The sequence below is a fragment of the Oncorhynchus nerka genome, unplaced genomic scaffold (assembly GCF_034236695.1).
Source record: "Oncorhynchus nerka isolate Pitt River unplaced genomic scaffold, Oner_Uvic_2.0 unplaced_scaffold_1183, whole genome shotgun sequence".
In the NCBI taxonomy this organism is placed as follows: Eukaryota; Metazoa; Chordata; class Actinopteri; order Salmoniformes; family Salmonidae; genus Oncorhynchus; species Oncorhynchus nerka.
The window spans coordinates 36,099-62,117 of record NW_027040148.1 but is presented as its reverse complement, the minus strand read 5'-3'; the positions used below and the strand labels follow the sequence as shown (position 1 = coordinate 62,117).

At 44.2% G+C, this 26,019-nt stretch overlaps 1 protein-coding gene across 2 annotated transcripts in view; it reads right to left on the bottom strand.

Annotated features, from left to right (window-relative positions):
- The window catches only part of deptor (DEP domain containing MTOR-interacting protein), a 102,564-nt gene extending 76,566 nt beyond the window's left edge, over positions 1 to 25,998 (bottom strand). The window contains exons 1-5 of one of the 2 annotated variants that reach the window (XM_065015983.1): positions 25,073 to 25,551; positions 24,854 to 24,937; positions 22,911 to 23,006; positions 8,770 to 8,948; positions 5,302 to 5,425 (exon numbers count right to left, since the gene is read on the bottom strand). In XM_065015983.1, the coding sequence (XP_064872055.1) occupies positions 5,302 to 5,425; positions 8,770 to 8,948; positions 22,911 to 23,006; positions 24,854 to 24,867 (413 nt within the window). In that variant the 5' untranslated portion in view covers positions 24,868 to 24,937; positions 25,073 to 25,551. Of the gene's footprint in view, positions 1 to 5,301; positions 5,426 to 8,769; positions 8,949 to 22,910; positions 23,007 to 24,853; positions 24,938 to 25,072; positions 25,552 to 25,915 lie in introns of those variants that run through there. The other variant, XM_065015984.1, reaches the window with a different exon arrangement.
- Positions 25,999 to 26,019: the final 21 nt, after the last annotated feature.

Sequence of the window (26,019 nt, the reverse complement as noted above, 5' to 3'; positions counted from 1 at the left end):
GTTTAATTACCACTGTAGACTTCCCCTGTTTAATTACCCCTGTAGACTTCCCCATGTTTAATTACCACTGTAGACTTCCCCTGTTTAATTACCCTGTAGACTTCCCCATGTTTAATTACCACTGTAGACTTCCCCATGTCTAATTACCCCTGTAGACTTCCCCATGTTTAATTACCACTGTAGACTTCCCCCTGTTTAATTACCCCTGTAGACTTCCCCATGTTTAATTACCACTGTAGACTTCCCCATGTCTAATTACCCCTGTAGACTTCCCCATGTTTAATTACCCCTGTAGACTTCCCCATGTTTAATTACCACTGTAGACTTCCCCATGTTTAATTACCCCTGTAGACTTCCCCATGTTTAATTACCCCTGTAGACTTCCCCATGTTTAATTACCACTGTAGACTTCCCCATGTTTAATTACCACTGTAGACTGTAGACTTCCCCATGTTTAATTACCCCTGTAGACTTCCCCATGTTTAATTACCCCTGTAGACTTCCCCCTGTTTAATTACCCCTGTAGACTTCCCCCTGTTTAATTACCCCTGTAGACTTCCCCCTGTTTAATTACCCCTGTAGACTTCCCCATGTTTAATTACCACTGTAGACTTCCCCATGTTTAATTACCCCTGTAGACTTCCCCATGTTTAATTACCCCTGTAGACTTCCCCATGTTTAATTACCACTGTAGACTGTAGACTTCCCCATGTTTAATTACCACTGTAGACTTCCCCATGTTTAATTATCCCTGTAGACTTCCCCATGTTTAATTACCCCTGTAGACTCCACCATGTTTAATTACCACTGTAGACTTCCCCATGTCTAATTACCACTGTAGACTTCCCCATGTTTAATTACCCCTGTAGACTTCCCCATGTCTAATTACCACTGTAGACTTCCCCATGTCTAATTACCCCTGTAGACTTCCCCATGTCTAATTACCCCTGTAGACTTCCCCATGTTTAATTACCCCTGTAGACTGTAGACTTCCCCATGTTTAATTACCACTGTAGACTGTAGACTGTAGACTTCCCCATGTTTAATTACCACTGTAGACGTCACAACTCCTTCAAATGAGACAAGTGGAAGCATTATGGTTAAACTGCTTGTGAAGGAGGAACGAGGACGCAGTCGCCACCATTAACACCACACAGGTCTGGGCTCAGGGCCGAGGCCACCCTGCTCGTTGTGAGAAGGAAAGGTTTGCTTTGTTGATTCTCTAAAAAAAGGGTTCCTTCACCACCCTCTAAACACTACAGGCCCATTTACCAGACAACCAGGGACTGAAGTTGATCTTCACTCTGGTTGTTCAGGCAGGAAGACACTAGTCAAACCAGGAGGTTAAATATCGCCTGGAGATTGTCCCTGTTGACTTTTCCTCCCCGTTGTTTCGAGACTGTGCACAACCATACAACAGCTCTTCCTGTACTGGGAACTTGGCCTGGGATTCCAGGACACACACAGGTAGTTTGTTTGTAGCTGTGCTTGTTTGAGTCTCTAGTCTGGTGAGGTGTAGCCTGCATACTTCCACTAAACCAGGCTGTGTGTCCCTCTACCATGGTGACTACATAAATACACCCCAACACTGGCCCTGCCTGTCTTCCTGTTACGCCACACACACACACACACACACACACACACCTCAGGGGGAGGCTGGCTCAACCACCACAGGGGCTGGAGCAGGAGCTGGCACAAAGAAGGTTGCTGTGGAGCTGGCAGATAGCTACAACACAGACACAGTCACAGAGTATTACCGAACTAGAGAGGCACTAGACCTACATTCTGCAGGCGTGTAAAACTACAATCACAAGTGTAATTTACAACATAATGGTGGACGTCATGATGTCCTAGTGAAATTCAATCTGAATTGAAAATGTAATGAAAGCACAGCACCATCATAAGGAGAGGGGGCAGGGAGGCCAGCCCGAGGAGAGGGGGCAGGGAGGCCAGCCCGAGGGAGGAGGGAGGCCAGGGGCAGGGGGGGAGGCCAGCCCGAGGAGAGGGGGCAGGGAGGCCAGCCCGAGGAGAGGGGGCAGGGAGGCCAGCCCGAGGAGAGGGGGCAGGGAGGCCAGCCCGAGGAGAGGGGGCAGGGAGGCCAGCCCGAGGAGAGGGGGCAGGGAGGCCAGCCCGAGCAGACAGAAGAGGGGCTAGCCTTAAATAAAGAAAAAACTAAAAGAGAGAGACACTTGCATTCTTACGGCGTAGTAAGTTAGTTAGTAGCAGCCAATACAAGATGCCTGAGGGTGAATTTCAACATACTGTCTCTGTCATGAGTGGAGTATTTAAGTTGTCAGTTAACACATTGTAACAAAGCATTTACCTTTTGCACCCCAGTATCTCTACTTGCACATCATCATCTGCACATCTATCACTCCAGTGTTAATTGCTAAATTGTCATTATTGTGCCTCTATGGCCTATTTATTGCCTTACCTCCCTAACCTTACTACATTTGCACACACTGTATATAGACTTTTTATATTGTGTTATTGACTGTATGTTTGTTTATTCCATGTGTAACTGTGTGTTGTTGTTTGTGTCGCACTGCTTTGCTTTACCATTTACAGTTGTAAATGAGAACTTGTTCTCAACTGGTCTACCTGGTCACACACACACACACACACACACACACACACACACACACACACACACACACACACACACACACACACACACACACACACACAAAGAGACCAGGAAAGGTCCATTCCATAGAAACCCCCCTGAATGAATTACATTTGATACGGTCCAACTACAAATTGCATATCAAATCAAACAGCATGTTGCTATGCTGCTAGAATGTTCTGTCTGCTAATGTCCTGGAGTCTGGTCTAGCAGTAATGCAGCCAACTCATCCCCCTTGTTAATGTCCTGGAGTCTGGTCTAGCAGTAATGCAGCCAACTCATCCCCCTTGTTAATGTCCTGGAGTCTGGTCTAGCAGTAATGCAGCCAACTCATCCCCCTTGTTAATGTCCTGGAGTCTGGTCTAGCAGTAATGCAGCCAACTCATCCCCCTTGCTAATGTCCTGGAGTCTGGTCTAGCAGTAATGCAGCCAACTCATCCCCCTTGCTAATGTCCTGAGTCTGGTCTAGCAGTAATGCAGCCAACTCATGTCCTGGAGTCCCCTTGCTAATGCCCTGGAGTCTGGTCTAGCAGTAATGCAGCCAACTCATCCCCCTTGCTAATGCCCTGGAGTCTGGTCTAGCAGTAATGCAGCCAACTCATCCCCCTTGCTAATGTCCTGGAGTCTGGTCTAGCAGTAATGCAGCCAACTCATCCCCCTTGCAGCCAACTCATCCCCATTGCTAATGTCCTGGAGTCTGGTCTAGCAGTAATGCAGCCAACTCATCCCCCTTGTTAATGTCCTGGAGTCTGGTCTAGCAGTAATGCAGCCAACTCATCCCCCTTGTTAATGTCCTGGAGTCTGGTCTAGCAGTAATGCAGCCAACTCATCCCCCTTGCTAATGTCCTGGAGTCTGGTCTAGCAGTAATGCAGCCAACTCATCCCCCTTGCTAATGTCCTGGAGTCTGGTCTAGCAGTAATGCAGCCAACTCATCCCCATTGCTAATGTCCTGGAGTCTGGTCTAGCAGTAATGCAGCCAACTCATCCCCCTTGTTAATGTCCTGGAGTCTGGTCTAGCAGTAATGCAGCCAACTCATCCCCCTTGTTAATGTGCAGCCAACTCATCCCCCCTGGAGTCTGGTCTAGCAGTAATGCAGCCAACTCATCCCCCTTGCTAATGTCCTGGAGTCTGGTCTAGCAGTAATGCAGCCAACTCATGCAGCCCCTTGCTAATGTCCTGGAGTCTGGTCTAGCAGTAATGCAGCCAACTCATCCCCCTTGCTAATGTCCTGGAGTCTGGTCTAGCAGTAATGCAGCCAACTCATCCCCCTTGCTAATGTCCTGGAGTCTGGTCTAGCAGTAATGCAGCCAACTCATCCCCCTTGCTAATGTCCTGGAGTCTGGTCTAGCAGTAATGCAGCCAACTCATCCCCTTGCTAATGTCCTGGAGTCTGGGTTTGATTTAGCCAACTATTATTCTAATTTGAGTCTGGTCTAGCAGTATGCAGCCAACTCATCCCCCTTGTTAATGTCCTGGAGTCTGGTCTAGCAGTAATGCAGCCAACTCATCCCCCTTGTTAATGTCCTGGAGTCTGGTCTAGCAGTAATGCAGCCAACTCATCCCCCTTGCTAATGTCCTGGAGTCTGGTCTAGCAGTAATGCAGCCAACTCATTATTTTTTGCTAATGTCCTGGAGTCTGTCAAAACTCCAGTATTTATCCCCTTGCTAATGTCCTGGAGTCTGGTCTAGCAGTAATGCAGCCAACTCATCCCCTTGCTAATGCCCAGTCTGGACAGTAATGCAGCCAACTCAGCTAAGAGTCTGGGAGACAGCCAACTTCAGAGACAGAGAGACTGGTCTAGCAGTAATGGGAGATATTATTCATTTGATGAAATATTATATCGAATTGTTTTGATAATAAGCGCACTATTATTTTTGTGCTAGTTGTCTGTACCTGCACCAAAACTCCAGTATTTATCCTTCATAGCTAGTTGTCTGTACCAGACAGAGAGACAGAGAGACAGAGAGACAGAGAGACAGGGAGACAGGGAGACAGAGAGACAGAGAGACAGAGAGACAGAGAGACAGAGAGACAGAGAGACAGAGAGACAGAGAGACAGAGAGACAGAGAGACAGGGAGACAGAGAGACAGAGAGACAGAGAGACAGAGAGACAGAGAGACAGAGAGACAGAGAGACAGAGAGACAGAGAGACAGAGAGACAGAGAGACAGAGAGACAGAGAGACAGAGAGACAGAGAGACATAGAGACAGAGAGACAGAGAGACAGAGAGACAGGGAGACATAGAGACATAGAGACAGAGAGACAGAGAGGGAGACATAGAGACAGGGAGACAGAGAGACAGAGAGACAGAGAGACAGAGAGACAGAGAGACATAGAGACAGAGAGACAGAGAGATGACTGTAGCTGGCAGAGTGACTGAACGAGATCTATCTGGTTGAGGAGGGGGTTTCTATGGAAACTATTAGACTCTAACCACTCTCGCCTGCCTGCTGAACAACACCATGTCCTAGACTGGTAACAACAACACAAACAGGATGCCTACACCCTAAAAATAATACTGTTCAGAACATATTTCATTGATTGTATATAACAAGTAAGAACTCGCTGTAATGAGAAAGCTTTTTACTTGGTTTTTCCCCCCTGGATAACATTTCTCCCTCCCATCAACAGAACAAAAAGCCACTCTGGGTTCATTGAATTGAGAACCTACTTTTCATATATCCGTTGTCCCCTCATGAAGACCTTGGCTTCGTTGTCCAGCGGAAACGTCCCGTCGTCTTTCCTGAAGCGATAGAACAGTTTCATGTCTTTGAACTCCTTGTGCTCGTCACAAACTGCAACACAAAAAGAGGAACAATGTTTGTTTACATTTAGTGAACTGATAATTGTGTCATATTCCCCCCCCACACACTGACAGCCCACTAAACAGAGCTGAGTTAGCTAACTGCTAATGGCCTCTTTCCCCCCACACTAACAGCCCACTAAACAGAGCTGAGTTAGCTAACTGCTAATGGCCTCTTTCCCCCCACACTGACAGCCCACTAAACAGAGCTGAGTTAGCTAACTGCTAATGGCCTCCTCTTTTCCCCCCACTAACAGCCCACTAAACAGAGCTGAGTTAGCTAACTGCTAATGGCCTCCTCTTTTCCCCCCACTAACAGCCCACTAAACAGAGCTGAGTTAGCTAACTGCTAATGGCCTCCTCTTTTCCCCCCACTAACAGCCCACTAAACAGAGCTGAGTTAGCTAACTGCTAATGGCCTCCTCTTTTCCCCCCACTAACAGCCCACTAAACAGAGCTGAGTTAGCTAACTGCTAATGGCCTCTTTTCCCCCACACTAACAGCCCACTAAACAGAGCTGAGTTAGCTAACTGCTAATGGCCTCTTTTCCCCCACACTAACAGCCCACTAAACAGAGCTGAGTTAGCTAACTGCTAATGGCCTCCTCTTTTCCCCCACTAACAGCCCACTAAACAGAGCTGAGTTAGCTAACTGCTAATGGCCTCTTTTCCCCCACACTAACAGCCCACTAAACAGAGCTGAGTTAGCTAACTGCTAATGGCCTACTCTTTCCCCCCACTAAACAGAGCTGAGTTAGCTAACTGCTAATGGCCTACTCTTTCCCCCCACTAAACAGAGCTGAGTTAGCTAACGGCTAATGGCCTCCTCTTTTCCCCCCACACAAACAGAGAAACAAAGTGAGACAGAGAGAGGAGAGAGACAGAGAGAGGAGAGAGACAGAGAGAGGAGAGAGACAGAGGATTCATCTCTTTACATTTAAATGGAAGAACATTAGGTACTAAACAAAACAAAACCACGTTTGAAACAGGCAGGGACTATCAGCATACAGAAAAACAAAACAAAACCACGTTTGAAACAGGCAGGGACTATCAGCATACAGAAAAACAAAACAAAACCACGTTTGAAACAGGCAGGGACTATCAGCATACAGAAAAACAAAACAAAACCACGTTTGAAACAGGCAGGGACTATCAGCATACAGAAAAACAAAACAACCTGACGCAGAACATTTTCTGTTGACAACCAGATAGAAGTCATGTCAGAAGACTGTAGAGATGAATGACACCCAGATAGAAGTCATGTCAGAAGACTGTAGAGATGAATGACACCCAGATAGAAGTCATGTCAGAAGACTGTAGAGATGAATGACACCCAGATAGAAGTCATGTCAGAAGACTGTAGAGATGAATGACACCCAGATAGAAGTCATGTCAGAAGACTGTAGAGATGAATGACACCCAGATAGAAGTCATGTCAGAAGACTGTAGAGATGAATGACACCCAGATAGAAGTCATGTCAGAAGACTGTAGAGATGAATGACACCCAGATAGAAGTCATGTCAGAAGACTGTAGAGATGAATGACACCCAGATAGAAGTCATGTCAGAAGACTGTAGAGATGAATGACACCCAGATAGAAGTCATGTCAGAAGACTGTAGAGATGAATGACACCCAGATAGAAGTCATGTCAGAAGACTGTAGAGATGAATGACAACCAGATAGAAGTCATGTCAGAAGACTGTAGAGATGAATGACAACCAGATAGAAGTCATGTCAGAAGACTGTAGAGATGAATGACACCCAGATAGAAGTCATGTCAGAAGACTGTAGATGAATGATGAATGACACCCAGATAGAAGTCATGTCAGAAGACTGTCAGAGATGAGATGACACCCAGATAGAAGTCATGTCAGAAGACTGTAGAGATGAATGACACCCAGATAGAAGTCATGTCAGAAGACTGTAGAGATGAATGACACCCAGATAGAAGTCATGTCAGAAGACTGTAGAGATGAATGACACCCAGATAGAAGTCATGTCAGAAGACTGTAGAGATGAATGACACCAGATAGAAGTCATGTCAGAAGACTGTAGAGATGAATGACACCCAGATAGAAGTCATGTCAGAAGACTGTAGAGATGAATGACACCCAGATAGAAGTCATGTCAGAAGACTGTAGAGATGAATGACAACCAGATAGAAGTCATGTCAGAAGACTGTAGAGATGAATGACACCCAGATAGAAGTCATGTCAGAAGACTGTAGAGATGAATGACAACCAGATAGAAGTCATGTCAGAAGACTGTAGAGATGAATGACACCCAGATAGAAGTCATGTCAGAAGACTGTAGAGATGAATGACAACCAGATATAAGTCATGTCAGAAGACTGTAGAGATGAATGACAACCAGATAGAAGTCATGTCAGAAGACTGTAGAGATGAATGACACCCAGATAGAAGTCATGTCAGAAGACTGTAGAGATGAATGACAACCAGATAGAAGTCATGTCAGAAGACTGTAGAGAGAATGACACCCAGATAGAAGTCATGTCAGAAGACTGTAGAGATGAATGACACCCAGATAGAAGTCATGTCAGAAGACTGTAGAGATGAATGACACCCAGATAGAAGTCATGTCAGAAGACTGTAGAGATGAATGACACCCAGATAGAAGTCATGTCAGAAGACTGTAGAGATGAATGACACCCAGATAGAAGTCATGTCAGAAGACTGTAGAGATGAATGTCAGATAGAAGTCATGTCAGAAGACTGTAGAGATGAATGACACCCAGATAGAAGTCATGTCAGAAGACTGTAGAGATGAATGACACCCAGATAGAAGTCATGTCAGAAGACTGTAGAGATGAATGACACCCAGATAGAAGTCATGTCAGAAGACTGTAGAGATGAATGACACCCAGATAGAAGTCATGTCAGAAGACTGTAGAGATGAATGACACCCAGATAGAAGTCATGTCAGAAGACTGTAGAGAAGCAGGTTTGTTATTGTTATTTTACTGCTGCTCTTTAATTACTTGTTACTTTTATTTCTTATTCTTATCCGTATTTTTCTAAACTGCATTGTTGGTTAGGGGCTCGTAAGTAAGCATTTCCCTGTGAGGCGCACGTGACGAATACAATTGTATTTGAAGACTGTAGAGAAGCAGGATCTGTCTGTTCCCAGAAAACCCCAATCTCAGAGGAGTATTAATTAGGGCACACCATCACCAAATGCTTAGCAATGGAAAACAAAAAATGAGCATTTCTTATTGGACAGGTCCAGGAAATCTCTCCCCGTTTCAGTCCATTTACTTCCATTTGGTTCCTAATGAACACAGCCCAGACGTGTCTGGTCATGTCAGAAGGCCCTACCGTGATGGATGATGCTTTGATCCAGGAGTTTCTGCATGATCTTAATGGCCGTGTCTCTGTCTGACGCCTCCTTGTGCTCCAGCAGCCAGTCGATCAGCTCCTTGGCCACAAAGCAGTTGGGATACGTCCTCAGGTGATGCCTGCGGTCCTTAACCACCTTCCCTTCATGGAGACGCAGCCTGTGGAACGAACAACACAACGTCAGGCTATTGACAGACTGTAGCCTCTCCCCCTCTATCATATGCTGTAACTACAGTACACATGTTCAGGAAAAGATAAGGCCTACAGCTAATAATGTAGACTATTCTTACATTATCTGTGGAACAACACAACGTCGGGCTATTGACAGACTGTAGCCTCTCCCCCTCTATGCTGTAACTACAGTACACATGTTCAGGAAAAGATAAGGCCTACAGCTAGTAATGTAGACTATTCTTACATTATCTGTGGAACAACACAACGTCAGGCTATTGACATACAGTAGTGTAGCTTCTCTCTCTCTCTCTCCGTTATGTGTTGTAACTGTATCTACACAATTATGTTGCCTAGTGACATACCGCTCTCCCTCTCTCAATTCAAGGGGCTTTGTTAGCATGGAAAACATGTGTTAAAGTTGCCAATGCAAGTGAAATAGATAATATACAAAAGTGAAATAAAACAACAAACATTACACTCACAGATGTTCCAAAAGAATAAAGACATTACAAATGTCATTATGTACACACACACACACACACACACACTCACACTCACACTCCCCTGTACAGTCTCTTATAACACAGCTTTGGCTGTTTGGTCGCTGGTCTGTACTCCATGTTCTCTCAGGAAGGACATGCATGTACATGTATTGTGAATTCGTAGCACATGTTCCAGTTTCTTGGTAGTTGTCTCCAAGAGGAAGTGACAACAACCAAACAGTGTGGTGACCTCTGAACTGTGGTTATGTGAGATAGTCAGTGACACAACAGCATGCTGACTCACAGTATTGGCTGTTTTTTTTCTTTTTTCTTCCCTTTTGAAGTCAATAAGTTACACTTGTTTTATATTCTTCATTTTAAAATGGTTCATTTGAAGTTATGTAAGGAGGATATTCAGAGCATTCTGCTGATGAGTGCAGTGTGTAGGGATTATCAGTGTGTTATGAAGCCTCTGTGTAACCTAGGAGGTTTTGCTCCTCAGATAAAGTGTTAGTGGGTAGGACATCCGACAGACAGGTCTGAGGAGGATGTGAATGGATGAATTAGGATTGTGTTATGATTTCCTTATGACAAGCACTGTACCTACATAAGTTTGGATACACCTACTCATTTCAGTTTAAAAAATATATATATATATTTTCTACATTGTTGAATAATAGTGAAGACATCAAAACTATGACAGAACACATATGGAATCATGTAGTAACCAAAAAAAGTGTTAAATCAAAATATATTTGATGTTCTTCAAATGAGCTACCCTTTGCCTTGATGACAGCATTGCACACTGCAGGGATTCTCTCCAGGTAGTCACCTGGAATGCATTTCAATTAACAGGTGTGCCTTGTTAAGGTCATTTCTGGAATTTCTTTCCTTCTTACTGTGTTTGAGCCAATCAGTTGTGTTGTGACAAAGTAGTGGTGGTATACAGAAGATAGCCATATTTGGTAAAAGACCAAGTCCATATTATGGCAAGAACAGCTCAAATAAGCAAAGAGAAACAGTCCATCATTACTTTAAGACATGAAGGTCAGTCAATTTCAAGAAGTTTGAAAGCTTTTTAAAGTGCAGTCGCAAAAACCATCAAGCGCTATGATGAAACTGTCTCTCATGAGGACCACCACAGGAATGGAAGACCCAGAGTTACCTCTGCTGCTGAGGATTATAAGTTCATTAGAGTTACCAGCCTCAGAAATTGCAGCCCAAATAAAAGCTTCACAGAGTTCAAGTAACGGACGCATCTCAACATCAACTGTTCACAGGAGACTGTGTGAATCAGGCCTTCATGGTTGATTTGCTGCAAGAAAAACACTACTAAAGGACACCAATAAGAAGAAGAGACTTGCTTGGGCCAAGAAACACAAGCAATGGACATTAGACCGGTGGAAATCTGTCCTTTGGTCTGATGAGTCCAAAATTGAGAGTTTTGGATCCAACCACTGTGTCATTATGAGACGCAGAGTAGGTTAACGGATGATCTCTGCATGTGGGGTTCCAACCACTGTGTCATTATGAGACGCAGAGTAGGTGAACGGATGATCTCTGCATGTGGGGTTCCAACCACTGTGTCATTATGAGACGCAGAGTAGGTGAACGGATGATCTCTGCATGTGGGGTTCCAACCACTGTGTCATTATGAGACGCAGAGTAGGTGAACGGATGATCTCTGCATGTGGGGATCCAACCACTATGTCATTATGAGACGCAGAGTAGGTGAACGGATGATCTCTGCATGTGGGGTTCCAACCACTGTGTCATTATGAGACGCAGAGTAGGTGAACGGATGATCTCTGCATGTGGGGTTCCAACCACTGTGTCATTATGAGACGCAGAGTAGGTGAACGGATGATCTCTGCATGTGGGGTTCCAACCACTGTGTCATTATGAGACGCAGAGTAGGTGAACGGATGATCTCTGCATGTGGGGTTCCAACCACTGTGTCATTATGAGACGCAGAGTAGGTGAACGGATGATCTCTGCATGTGGGGTTCCAACCACTGTGTCATTATGAGACGCAGAGTAGGTGAACGGATGATCTCTGCATGTGGGGTTCCAACCACTGTGTCATTATGAGACGCAGAGTAGGTGAACGGATGATCTCTGCATGTGGGGTTCCAACCACTGTGTCATTATGAGACGCAGAGTAGGTGAACGGATGATCTCTGCATGTGGGGTTCCAACCACTGTGTCATTATGAGACGCAGAGTAGGTAAACGGATGATCTCTGCATGTGGGGTTCCAACCACTGTGTCATTATGAGACGCAGAGTAGGTGAACGGATGATCTCTGCATGTGGGGTTCCAACCACTGTGTCATTATGAGACGCAGAGTAGGTGAACGGATGATCTCTGCATGTGGGGTTCCAACCACTGTGTCATTATGAGACGCAGAGTAGGTGAACGGATGATCTCTGCATGTGGGGTTCCAACCACTGTGTCATTATGAGACGCAGAGTAGGTGAACGGATGATCTCTGCATGTGGGGTTCCAACCACTGTGTCATTATGAGACGCAGAGTAGGTGAACGGATGATCTCTGCATGTGGGGTTCCAACCACTGTGTCATTATGAGACGCAGAGTAGGTGAACGGATGATCTCTGCATGTGGGGTTCCAACCACTGTGTCATTATGAGACGCAGAGTAGGTGAACGGATGATCTCTGCATGTGGGGTTCCAACCACTGTGTCATTATGAGACGCAGAGTAGGTGAACGGATGATCTCTGCATGTGTATTTCACACTGTGAAGCATGGAGGAGGAGGTGTTATGGTGCTTTCCTGGTGACACTGTCTGATTTATTTAGAACTTAAGACACACTTAACCAGCATGTCTACCACAGCATTCTGCAGCGATACGCCATCCCATCTGGTTTGGGCTTAGTGGGACTATCATTTGTTTTTTTTCGATAGGACAACGATCCAACACACACCTCCAGGCTGTGTAAGGGCTATTTGACCAAGAAAGATAGTGATGGAGTGCTGCATCAGATGACCTGGCCTCCACAATCACCCGACCTCAACCCATATTGAGATGGTTTGGGATGAGTTGGACCGCAGTGTGAAGGAAAAGCAGCCAACAAGTGCTCAGCATTTGTGGGAACTTCTTCAAGACATTCCAGGTGAAGCTGGTTGAGAGAATGCCAAGAGTGTGCAAAGATGTCATGAAGGCAAAGAGTGTCTATTTTGAAGAATCTAGACAATTTCATGCGTGTTATTTCATAGTTTTGATGTCTTGAAAATAGTCAAAATAAAAAACCCTTGAATGAGTAGGTGTATTCAAACGTTTGACTGCATACTGTTTGTATGCCCTAAAGTAGACAGGTCTGAGGAGGATGGACAGAGGGATAAAGTAGACAGGTCTGAGGAAGATAGATGAAGAGATTTAGAAGTTATTATGTAGGTGGTGCACTTCAAATAAAATTTGACAGGTGTCCTCATTAAAAATGAACTGAAACAGTCATAAAATTAACAATTAACCATTTTTTAAACTGATACCTCAGTTTAGTATGTATAAGGGGCTGTTTTGTAGGTGGTGCTCGTCATATAAATCAGTCAGGTCTGAGTGATTTGGAGTGTCTGTCCAGGTCATTAAATGCACAGTTGAATAAATGTCCCAGGCCTCAGCAGACAGACAGGATAGAACAAGAACTCTTTACACACTCTGGGTTCCTTGTGTATTCTGGCTCCTCTTTCAGTACGAAGATGACGAAAGACAGCAGTGTCTCCTGGATTAGAGGTCTCTGTAGAATCTACTACTGTCTAGAGTCTCCTGGATTACAGGTCTCTGTAGAATCTACTACTGTCTAGAGTCTCCTGGATTACAGGTCTCTGTAGAATCTACTACTGTCTAGAGTCTCCTGGATTAGAGGTCTCTGTAGAATCAACTACTGTCTAGAGTCTCCTGGATTACAGGTCTCTGTAGAATCTACTACTGTCTAGAGTCTCCTGGATTAGAGGTCTCTGTAGAATCTACTACTGTCTAGCGTCTCCTGGATTAGAGGTCTCTGTAGAATCTACTACTGTCTTCTGGATTAGAGGTCTCTGTAGAATCTACTACTGTCTAGAGTCTCCTGGATTAGAGGTCTCTGTAGAATCTACTACTGTCTAGAGTCTCCTGGATTAGAGGTCTCTGTAGAATCTACTACTGTCTAGAGTCTCCTGGATTAGAGGTCTCTGTAGAATCTACTACTGTCTAGAGTCTCCTGGATTAGAGGTCTCTGTAGAATCTACTACTGTCTAGCTGGATTAGAGGTCTCTGTAGAATCTACTACTGTCTAGAGTCTCCTGGATTAGAGGTCTCTGTAGAATCTACTACTGTCTAGCGTCTCCTGGATTAGAGGTCTCTGTAGAATCTACTACTGTCTAGTGTCTCCTGGATTAGAGGTCTCTGTAGAATCTACTACTGTCTAGCTGGATTAGAGGTCTCTGTAGAATCTACTACTGTCTAGTGTCTCCTGGATTAGAGGTCTCTGTAGAATCTACTACTGTCTAGCTGGATTAGAGGTCTCTGTAGAATCTACTACTGTCTAGAGTCTCCTGGATTACAGGTCTCTGTAGAATCTACTACTGTCTAGAGTCTCCTGGATTACAGGTCTCTGTAGAATCTACTACTGTCTAGAGTCTCCTGGATCAGAGGTCTCTGTAGAATCTACTACTGTCTAGAGTCTCCTGGATCAGAGGTCTCTGTAGAATCTACTACTGTCTAGCTGGATTACAGGTCTCTGTAGAATCTACTGCTGTCTAGAGTCTTCTGGATTACAGGTCTCTGTAGAATCTACTACTGTCTAGAGTCTCCTGGATTACAGGTCTCTGTAGAATCTACTACTGTCTAGAGTCTCCTAGAGGGAATCTATTACAGGTCTCTGATTAGAGGTCTCTGTAGAATCTACTACTGTCTACTACTGTCTAGAGTCTGGATTAGAGGTCTCCTGGATTAGAGGTCTCTGTAGAATCTACTACTGTCTAGAGTCTCCTGGATTAGAGGTCTCTGTAGAATCTACTACTGTCTAGAGTCTCCTGGATTAGAGGTCTCTGTAGAATCTACTACTGTCTAGAGTCTCCTGGATTAGAGTAGTCTGTCTAGAGTCTCCTGGATTAGAGGTCTCTGTAGAATCTACTACTGTCTAGAGTCTTCTGGATTAGAGGTCTCTGTAGAATCTACTACTGTCTAGAGTCTCCTGGATTAGAGGTCTCTGTAGAATCTACTACTGTCTAGAGTCTCCTGGATTAGAGGTCTCTGTAGAATCTACTACTGTCTAGAGTCTCCTGGATTAGAGGTCTCTGTAGAATCTACTACTGTCTAGCTGGATTACAGGTCTCTGTAGAATCTACTACTGTCTAGAGTCTCCTGGATTAGAGGTCTCTGTAGAATCTACTACTGTCTAGAGTCTCCTGGATTAGAGGTCTCTGTAGAATATACTACTGTCTAGAGTCTGTAGAATCTACTACTGTCTAGAGTCTCTGGATTAGAGGTCTCTGTAGAATCTACTACTGTCTAGCTGGATTAGAGGTCTCTGTAGAATCTACTACTGTCTAGTCTCCTGGATTAGAGGTCTCTGTAGAATCTACTACTGTCTAGAGTCTCTGGATTAGAGGTCTCTGTAGAATCTACTGCTGTCTAGAGGTCTCTGGATTACAGGTCTCTGATTAGAGGTCTCTACTACTGTCTAGAGTCTCCTGGATTAGAGGTCTCTGTAGAATCTACTGCTGTCTAGAGTCTTCTGGATTACAGGTCTCTGTAGAATCTACTACTGTCTAGCGTCTCCTGGATTAGAGGTCTCTGTAGAATCTACTACTGTCTAGCTGGATTACAGGTCTCTGTAGAATCTACTACTGTCTAGAGTCTCCTCTAGAGGTCTCTACTGTAGAATCTACTACTGTCTAGAGTCTCTGGATTAGAGGTCTCTGTAGAATCTACTACTGTCTAGAGTCTCCTGGATTAGAGGTCTCTGTAGAATCTACTACTGTCTAGAGTCTCTGGATTAGAGGTCTCTGTAGAATCTACTACTGTCTAGAGTCTCCTGGATTAGAGGTCTCTGTAGAATCTACTACTGTCTGGATTAGAGGTCTCTGGAATTACAGGTCTCTGAGGTCTCTGTAGAATCTACTACTGTCTAGAGTCTCCTGGATTAGAGGTCTCTGTAGAATCTACTACTGTCTAGAGTCTCCTGGATTAGAGGTCTCTGTAGAATCTACTACTGTCTAGAGTCTCCTGGATTAGAGGTCTCTGTAGAATCTACTACTGTCTAGAGTCTCCTGGATTAGAGGTCTCTGTAGAATCTACTACTGTCTAGAGTCTCCTGGATTAGAGGTCTCTGTAGAATCTACTACTGTCTAGAGTCTCCTGGATTAGAGGTCTCTGTAGAATCTACTACTGTCTAGAGTCTCCTGGATTAGAGGTCTCTGTAGAATCTACTACTGTCTAGAGTCTCCTGGATTAGAGGTCTCTGTAGAATCTACTACTGTCTAGAGTCTCCTGGATTAGAAGGTCTCTGTAGAATCTACTACTGTCTGTCTAGAGTCTCCTGGATTAGAGGTCTCTGTAGAATCTACTACTGTCTTCTGGATTAGAGGTCTCTGTAGAATCTACTACTGTCTAGAGTCTCCTGGATTAGAGGTCTCTGTAGAATCTACTACTGTCTAGAGTCTCCTGGATTAGAGGTCTCTGTAGAATCTACTACTGTCTGTCTCCTGGATTAGAGGTCTCTGTAGAATCTCTGGATTAGAGGTCTCTGTAGAATCTACTACTGTCTAGAGTCTCCTGGATTAGAGGTCTCTGTAGAATCTACTACTGTCTAGAGTCTCCTGGATTAGAGGTCTCTGTAGAATCTACTACTGTCTAGAGTCTCCTGGATTACAGGTCTCTGTAGAATCTACTACTGTCTAGAGGTCTCCTGGATTAGAGGTCTCTGTAGAATCTACTACTGTCTAGAGTCTCTGGATTAGAGGTCTCTGTAGAATCTACTACTGTCTAGAGTCTCCTGGAGGTCTCTGTAGAATCTACTACTGTCTCTGGATTAGAGGTCTCTGTCTCCTGGATTAGAGGTCTCTGTAGAATCTACTACTGTCTAGAGTCTCCTGGATTAGAGGTCTCTGTAGAATCTACTACTGTCTAGAGTCTCCTGGATTAGAGGTCTCTGTAGAATCTACTACTGTCTAGAGTCTCCTGGATTAGAGGTCTCTGTAGAATCTACTACTGTCTAGAGTCTCCTGGATTAGAGGTCTCTGTAGAATCTACTACTGTCTAGAGTCTCCTGGATTACAGGTCTCTGTAGAATCTACTACTGTCTAGAGTCTCCTGGAGTCTCCTTAGAGGTCTCTGTAGAATCTACTACTGTCTAGAGTCTCCTGGATTAGAGGTCTCTGTAGAATCTACTACTGTCTAGAGTCTCCTGGATTACAGGTCTCTGTAGAATCTACTACTGTCTCTCCTGGATTAGAGTCTAGAATCTACTACTGGATTGGATTAGAGGTCTCTGTAGAATCTACTACTGTCTAGAGTCTCCTGGATTAGAGGTCTCTGTAGAATCTACTACTGTCTAGAGTCTCCTGGATTAGAGGTCTCTGTAGAATCTACTACTGTCTCTGGATTAGAGGTCTCTGGAATCTACTACTGTCTCTGATTAGAATCTCTACTGTCTAGAGTCTCCTGGATTAGAGGTCTCTGTAGAATCTACTACTGTCTAGAGTCTCCTGGATTACAGGTCTCTGTAGAATCTACTGCTGTCTAGAGTCTTCTGGATTACAGGTCTCTGTAGAATCTACTACTGTCTAGAGTCTCCTGGATTACAGGTCTCTGTAGAATCTACTACTGTCTAGAGTCTCCTGGATTAGAGGTCTCTGTAGAATCTACTACTGTCTGGATTAGAGTCTCTGGAATCTTACAGGTCTCTGTAGAATCTACTACTGTCTAGAGTCTCCTGGATTAGAGGTCTCTGTAGAATCTACTACTGTCTAGAGTCTCCTGGATTAGAGGTCTCTGTAGAATCTACTACTGTCTAGAGTCTCCTGGATTAGAGGTCTCTGTAGAATCTACTACTGTCTAGAGTCTCCTGGATTAGAGGTCTCTGTAGAATCTACTACTGTCTAGAATCTACTACTGTCTAGCTGGATTAGAGGTCTCTGTAGAATCTACTACTGTCTAGAGTCTCCTGGATTAGAGGTCTCTGTAGAATCTACTACTGTCTAGAGTCTCCTGGATTAGAGGTCTCTGTAGAATCTACTACTGTCTAGAGTCTCCTGGATTAGAGGTCTCTGTAGAATCTACTACTGTCTAGAGTCTCCTGGATTAGAGGTCTCTGTAGAATCTACTACTGTCTAGAGTCTCCTGGATTAGAGGTCTCTGTAGAATCTACTACTGTCTAGAGTCTCCTGGATTAGAGGTCTCTGTAGAATCTACTACTGTCTAGAGTCTCCTGGATTACAGGTCTCTGTAGAATCTACTACTGTCTAGAGTCTCCTGGATTAGAGGTCTCTGTAGAATCTACTACTGTCTAGAGTCTCCTGGATTAGAGGTCTCTGTAGAATCTACTACTGTCTAGTCTCCTGATTCTCCTGGAATCTACTACTGTCTAGGTCTCTGATTAGAATCTACTACTGTCTAGAGTCTCCTGGATTAGAGGTCTCTGTAGAATCTACTACTGTCTAGTGTCTCCTGGATTAGAGGTCTCTGTAGAATCTACTACTGTCTAGAGTCTCCTGGATTAGAGGTCTCTGTAGAATCTACTACTGTCTAGAGTCTCCTGGATTAGAGGTCTCTGTAGAATCTACTACTGTCTAGAGTCTCCTGGATTAGAGGTCTCTGTAGAATCTACTACTGTCTAGAGTCTCCTGGATTAGAGGTCTCTGTAGAATCTACTACTGTCTAGAGTCTCCTGGATTAGAGGTCTCTGTAGAATCTACTACTGTCTCCTGGATTAGAGGTCTCTGTAGAATCTACTACTGTCTACCTGGATTAGAGATCTCTGTAAAATCTACTACGGTCTCCTGGATTAGAGATCTCTAGAATCTACTACTGTCTAGCATCTCCTGGATTAGAGGTCTCTGTAGAATCTACTACTGTCTAGAGTCTCCTGGATTAGAGGTCTCTGTAGAATCTACTACTGTCTAGAGTCTCCTGGATTAGAGGTCTCTGTAGAATCTACTACTGTCTAGAGTCTCCTGGATTAGAGGTCTCTGTAGAATCTACTACTGTCTAGAGTCTCCTGGATTAGAGGTCTCTGTAGAATCTACTACTGTCTAGAGTCTCCTGGATTAGAGGTCTCTGTAGAATCTACTACTGTCTAGAGTCTCTGGATTACAGGTCTCTGTAGAATCTACTACTGTCTAGAGTCTCTAGGTCTCTGTAGAATCTACTCTGTCTCTGGATTAGAGGTCTCTGTAGAATCTACTACTGTCTAGAGTCTCCTGGATTAGAGGTCTCTGTAGAATCTACTACTGTCTAGAGTCTCCTGGATTAGAGGTCTCTGTAGAATCTACTACTGTCTAGAGTCTCCTGGATTAGAGGTCTCTGTCTAGATTAATCTGTAGAATCTACTGTCTGGATTAGGTCTCTGTCTCCTGGATTAGAGGTCTCTGTAGAATCTACTACTGTCTAGAATCTACTAGTCTAGAGTCTGGATTAGAGGTCTCTGTAGAATCTACTACTGTCTAGAGTCTCCTGGATTAGAGGTCTCTGTAGAATCTACTACTGTCTAGAGTCTCCTGGATTAGAGGTCTCTGTAGAATCTACTACTGTCTAGAGTCTCCTGGATTAGAGGTCTCTGTAGAATCTACTACTGTCTAGAGTCTCCTGGATTAGAGGTCTCTGTAGAATCTACTACTGTCTAGAGTCTCCTGGATTAGAGGTCTCTGTAGAATCTACTACTGTCTGGATTAGAGGTCTCTGGAATCTTACTGTCTAGGTCTCTGATTAGAGGTCTCTACTACTGTCTAGAGTCTCCTGGATTACAGGTCTCTGTAGAATCTACTACTGTCTAGTGTCTCCTGGATTACAGGTCTCTGTAGAATCTACTACTGTCTAGAGTCTCCTGGATTAGAGGTCTCTGTAGAATCTACTACTGTCTAGAGTCTCCTGGATTAGAGGTCTCTGTAGAATCTACTACTGTCTAGAGTCTCCTGGATTACAGGTCTCTGTAGAATCTTACTGAGGTCTCTGTAGAATCTACTACTGTCTACCTGGATTAGAGGTCTCTGTAAAATCTACTACGGTCTCCTGGATTAGAGGTCTCTGTAGAATCTACTACTGTCTAGAGTCTCCTGGATTAGAGGTCTCTGTAGAATCTACTACTGTCTAGAGTCTCCTGGATTAGAGGTCTCTGTAGAATCTACTACTGTCTAGAGTCTCCTGGATTAGAGGTCTCTGTAGAATCTACTACTGTCTAGAGTCTCCTGGATTAGAGGTCTCTGTAGAATCTACTACTGTCTAGCTGGATTAGAGGTCTCTGTAGAATCTACTACTGTCTAGAGTCTCCTGGATTAGAGGTCTCTGTAGAATCTACTACTGTCTAGAGTCTCCTGGATTAGAGGTCTCTGTAGAATCTACTACTGTCTAGCTGGATTAGAGGTCTCTGTAGAATCTACTACTGTCTAGAGTCTCCTGGATTAGAGGTCTCTGTAGAATCTACTACTGTCTAGAGTCTCTACTACTGTCTAGAGTCTCCTGGATTAGAGGTCTAGAATCTACTACTGTCTAGAGTCTCCTGGATTAAAGGTCTCTGTAGAATCTACTACTGTCTAGAGTCTCCTGGATTAGAGGTCTCTGTAGAATCTACTACTGTCTAGAGTCTCCTGGATTAGAGGTCTCTGTAGAATCTACTACTGTCTAGAGTCTCCTGGATTAGAGGTCTCTGTAGAATCTACTACTGTCTAGTGTCTCCTGGATTAGAGGTCTCTGTAGAATCTACTGCTGTCTCCTGGATTAGAGGTCTCTGTAGAATCTACTACTGTCTAGAGTCTCCTGGATTAGAGGTCTCTGTAGAATCTACTACTGTCTAGAGTCTCCTGGATTAGAGGTCTCTGTAGAATCTACTACTGTCTAGAGTCTCCTGGATTAGAGGTCTCTGTAGAATCTACTACTGTCTAGAGTCTCCTGGATTAGAGGTCTCTGTAGAATCTACTACTGTCTAGCGTCTCCTGGATTCGATTTGGCAGCTCAGTCCGAGCCTCGGTGCCCTATAGGGCTCTCGTCAAAGTAGTGCACTATGTAGCGAGTAACCTAAACCCTGCCATGAATCCACACGGCTTGGTTTCCTCACTAGAATTATAAAGCCAGGGGTCAAAAATACCATTCTAATTTAACTAGGCAAGTCAGTTAAGAACAGAGTCTTATTTACAATGATGGCCTACCAGGGAACAGTGGGTTAACTTGTTCAGGGGAACAGTGGGTTAACTTGTTCAGGGGCAGAACGACAGCTTTTTACCTTGTCAAGTCGGGGATTCGATCTAGCAACCTTTCGGTTACTGGCCCAACACACTGACCACTAGGCTACCTGCCGATTAGCTACGAGCTAATCTTCAGCACAACAGCATGTCTTGTACTCTTGTTCAACTGGGCCAAAGGGAGGCAGGTGCACTATGTTCAGCTGTGACCAATTATTCCAGGCAGCGCTGCTAGTGCTAGCCAGTGGCCAGCAACATCTGTGTCAGCATGTCTAAGACAGGGCACCGTATTCCCCTACACTAGAAAGGCAACAGGGGGCCATTTGGGAGGCAGACATAGCCTATCCCCAGATGACCTCTAGTCAATGATATGATATAGAGACACAAGTCTTCCTGTTCTTAGTTACATTAAGCACGAGGTTATTACTTTGTTGGGAGAAAAACATGCCAACTAGACCAGACTAGTACTGTGGTAGGTTAAAAGACATGCCAACTAGACCAGACTAGTACTGTGGTAGGTTAAAAGACATGCCAACTAGACCAGACTAGTACTGTGGTAGGCTAAAAGACATGCCAACTAGACCAGACTAGTACTGTGGTAGGTTAAAAGACATGCCAACTAGACCAGACCAGTACTGTGGTAGGTTAAAAGACATGCCAACTAGACCAGACTAGTACTGTGGTAGGTTAAAAGACATGCCAACTAGACCCGACTAGTACTGTGGTAGGCTAAAAGACATGCCAACTAGACCAGACTAGTACTGTGGTAGGTAAAAAGACATGCCAACTAGACCAGACTAGTACTGTGGTAGGATAAAGACATGCCAACTAGACCAGACTAGTACTGTGCCATGCTGTGGTAGGTTAAAAGACATGCCAACTAGACCAGACTAGTACTGTGGTAGGCTAAAAGACATGCCAACTAGACCAGACTAGTACTGTGCCATGCTGTGGTAGGTTAAAAGACATGCAAACTAGACCAGACTAGTACTGTGCCATGCTGTGGTAGGTTAAAAGTAGGGCCAGGGAGACCAGACTAGTACTGTGCCATGCTGTGGTAGGTTAAAAGTAGGGCCAGGGAGACCAGACTAGTACTGTGCCATGCTGTGGTAGGTTAAAAGTAGGGCCAGGGAGACCAGACTAGTACTGTGCCATGCTGTGGTAGGTTAAAAGTAGGGCCAGGGAGACCAGACTAGTACTGTGCCATGCTGTGGTAGGTTAAAAGTAGGGCCAGGGAGAATACTCGTTAGTATCGTGGCATTGTGTTCCAGATAAAGCAGATTTAACTTCTTTAGGAAAACATTACGTTGTCATTCAGAGACACATGTATTTATTTTCAAAGTTACAACACAATATTTTACACAAAGCAGGTTTTTTAAAGGACAAAAAAAAAAGAGTTGGGTCTGCGTCCCGTTTTCATTTTTGCCATAGAAAGATAAATGTGATACTGATATTATCACAGCCCTAGTTAAAAGTGACCATTTTAGAGAGGGTCAAAGATTAACCACTGATAGGGAACACTGACTTTGAGTTTATTGGCTGACCATGATTTGACCATGATGAAGATAAAGATCTGTAAACACACAGCAACACACACACACACACACACACCCTGACAGGCGATAAAACGTTTCAATGCCAATTATAAAGAGTAATTTCACTGATGTTGACACTCACTGCTGTCCCTTCCTGCTATCTCACTAGTTCAATCATGCTTTTTTATGGCACCCCTAATATGGGCCAAGGGTGTGTGTTCTGTTCCACAAATAGCAGGTGTTACTTCTCTTCCACTAAAACAAGCAGCAGCGTTCTTCGGATTGACACCACAATGAATGAATGAATAGCTTTCAGTTAAACAATGCAACAAAAAAAATAACATTTGAGACTTGAAATAATCACATTGTGTGCGTGCACTAGGCCAGTACAACGCAATACACATTGGCAATGCAGAAAATGTATTGTATTTGTGCGCTGGTTTGAATGGGTACAATTCACGCCTTTGTTTGAAAAGCCGCAACACAGTTTGAACAGGATCATACAGAGCTCTCAGCTCGAGCCAGCCACTCCTACCTCAACTGCTCTCCGGTGACGAGAACCTCGGCCATGCGCTCGAGCTCCGCAGCCTTCTTCTGCATTGTGTTCCCGATACCATCCATCTCTTTACAACTGTTAAAACAACGGAAATATTACTGGCACTGTAAATACTGTACACAAGCCAAAGGCATCATAGCCTGTGAAAACGAGCTACAGTACACCATACATAGCTGCCTATCCTTATGTCATTGACAAGCCGTCGGAATAGCTCCACTGTACAGTACACCATACATAGCTGCCTATCTTATGTCATTGACAAGCCGTCGGAATAGCTCCACTGTACAGTACACCATACATAGCTGCCTATCCTTATGTCATTGACAAGCCGTCTGAATAGCTCCACTGTACAGTACACCATACATAGCTGCCTATCTTATGTCATTGACAAGCCGTCTGAATAGCTCCACTGTACAGTACACCATACATAGCTGCCTATCTTATGTCATTGACAAGCCGTCGGAATATCTCCCCTGTACAGTACACCATACATAGCTGCCTATCCTTATGTCATTGACAAGCCGTCGGAATAGCTCCACTGTACAGTACACCATACATAGCTGCCTATCCTTATGTCATTGACAAGCCGTCGGAATAGCTCCACTGTGTACAGCATCTTACATAGCTGTACAGTACACCATATAGCCTTATGTCATTGACAAGCCGTAGAATAGCTCCACTGTACAGTACACCATACATAGCTGCCTATCTTATGTCATTGACAAGCCGTCGGAATAGCTCCACTGTACAGTACACCATACATAGCTGCCTATCTTATGTCATTGACAAGCCGTCTGAATAGCTCCACTGTACAGTACACCATACATAGCTGCCTATCTTATGTCATTGACAAGCCGTCTGAATAGCTCCACTGTACAGTACACCATACATAGCTGCCTATCCTTATGTCATTGACAAGCCGTCTGAATAGCTCCACTGTACAGTACACCATACATAGCTGCCTATCTTATGTCATTGACAAGCCGTCGGAATAGCTCCACTGTACAGTACACCATACATAGCTGCCTATCTTATGTCATTGACAAGCCGTCTGAATAGCTCCACTGTACAGTACACCATACATAGCTGCCTATCCTTATGTCATTGACAAGCCGTCGGAATAGCTCCACTGTACAGTACACCATACATAGCTGCCTATCCTTATGTCATTGACAAGCCGTCGGAATAGCTCCACTGTACAGTACACCATACATAGCTGCCTATCCTTATGTCATTGACAAGCCGTCGGAATAGCTCCACTGTACAGTACACCATACATAGCTGCCTATCTTATGTCATTGACAAGCCGTCGGAATAGCTCCACTGTACAGTACACCATACATAGCTGCCTATCCTTATGTCATTGACAAGCCGTCGGAATATCTCCCCTGTACAGTACACCATACATAGCTGCCTATCTTATGTCATTGACAAGCCGTCTGAATAGCTCCACTGTACAGTACACCATACATAGCTGCCTATCTTATGTCATTGACAAGCTGTCTGAATAGCTCCACTGTACAGTACACCATACATAGCTGCCTATCCTTATGTCATTGACAAGCCGTCGGAATAGCTCCACTGTACAGTACACCATACATAGCTGCCTATCCTTATGTCATTGACAAGCCGTCGGAATAGCTCCCCTGTATTCTGTCCTAATGACTGTAGCTATACTGTATTAGTGTCATAACTGACGTAACCAGTCATTCGTACATCCCCAAAAAATTGCAGAATATCAACAGCACAATCTATTGAAGTAACCAGGATAGTTTAGATAACGTTAGCTCACAGTGCACTCATATCCTCCATGATCACAGGTAAAACACCCCTGCTTGTGGTCCATCTCTGACACACATGTGCTGTAGTATTTGATCATTACGTGCACAGTTAAACGCATAACATTTTTTCAAATAATTTACCTTGCAAACACCATGGATAAAAAATAGTTGATTTATTGTTCCTCGAGATCACGTTGTCCTAGATTTGCAAACCAGCAGCATAATCTGAGAAATGCATTTACAAAAAACACGTTTCACACAGTGAAAAATGGACAGACGCTATCTATAGCTATGCAAGAGGGGACACTAGCTTGATGTTGAACTTCTTTGGTATTCTAAAAATTAAACTGGTCCGCTAACCATCTAAACGTCTGCATATTATTTTCTCGTCGGTAAAGCTTCATTCAACGAACAGCGATTCCTTGTGAAATGTGCATAGATTTCTTCAGTAGTAATGAGCTCCACTCCGACCTCTGCCTCTGTTTACTACGCGATCCTACCATGAAAAGCACGTTGACACCGTGCAGTGTTGCCGACTGGTTTTCAGTGATTACAGCTATTGACTCCTTGATTTGTCGCTAGAAGACGCTAGATTACGTTTTACCGTTTCCGCGACGGCGTCACATCACGAATTTGGCTTGATGCGGCACAACTGCGGTCCCCACGTCGCGTTTTCGCCCTCTTCCGCCGCACGTTGTTGCCTCTCTGATTATTTGCCGCATTCAAGTGCTAGTTGGAACTAAGAAACTCGGAAATGTCCGATTTGCTAATAGGTTGAAGTTATACACGCGTGCAACCAGGAAATGTCAGTTTCCTTGTTTCAAACTAGTACATGAACGCGGCATGTGAGTGCGTCGTTGATGTGAATAATGTTGCACAAGTAGCCTGCACCGTCACCCACTGTTGTTTGCGGCAGAATTGAGTGGGAAAAGTCTCTAAATGCTATCAAAATCATAGACACCCTCTGTGTCAACCCCAAAGGCAGCCTGAAAAAGAAAATCAGAATTTTGTCGCTAGAATCTTTCACCAATAAAAAAGTCGCTGGAGGGGTCTGAAAACTCGCTTAATATAGCGACAAAGTTGCTAAATTGGCAACGCTCAGAAGACAAGTGGGCATTGTGGAAGTTAACCAAGAAGGCGATATATCCAAATGTTTCAGAATCGGATAAGTGGACTAGTCTCAAACCAACAAACTGCACTCACTCGGTGTGCTTAGCGAACCTAAGCGCATCGCCTTTGGCGCTATGGTTAGGTTCAGTGACCGTAGATGAAGGTTGGTTTCGATCTGATCATTTCCAGTGGTAAGA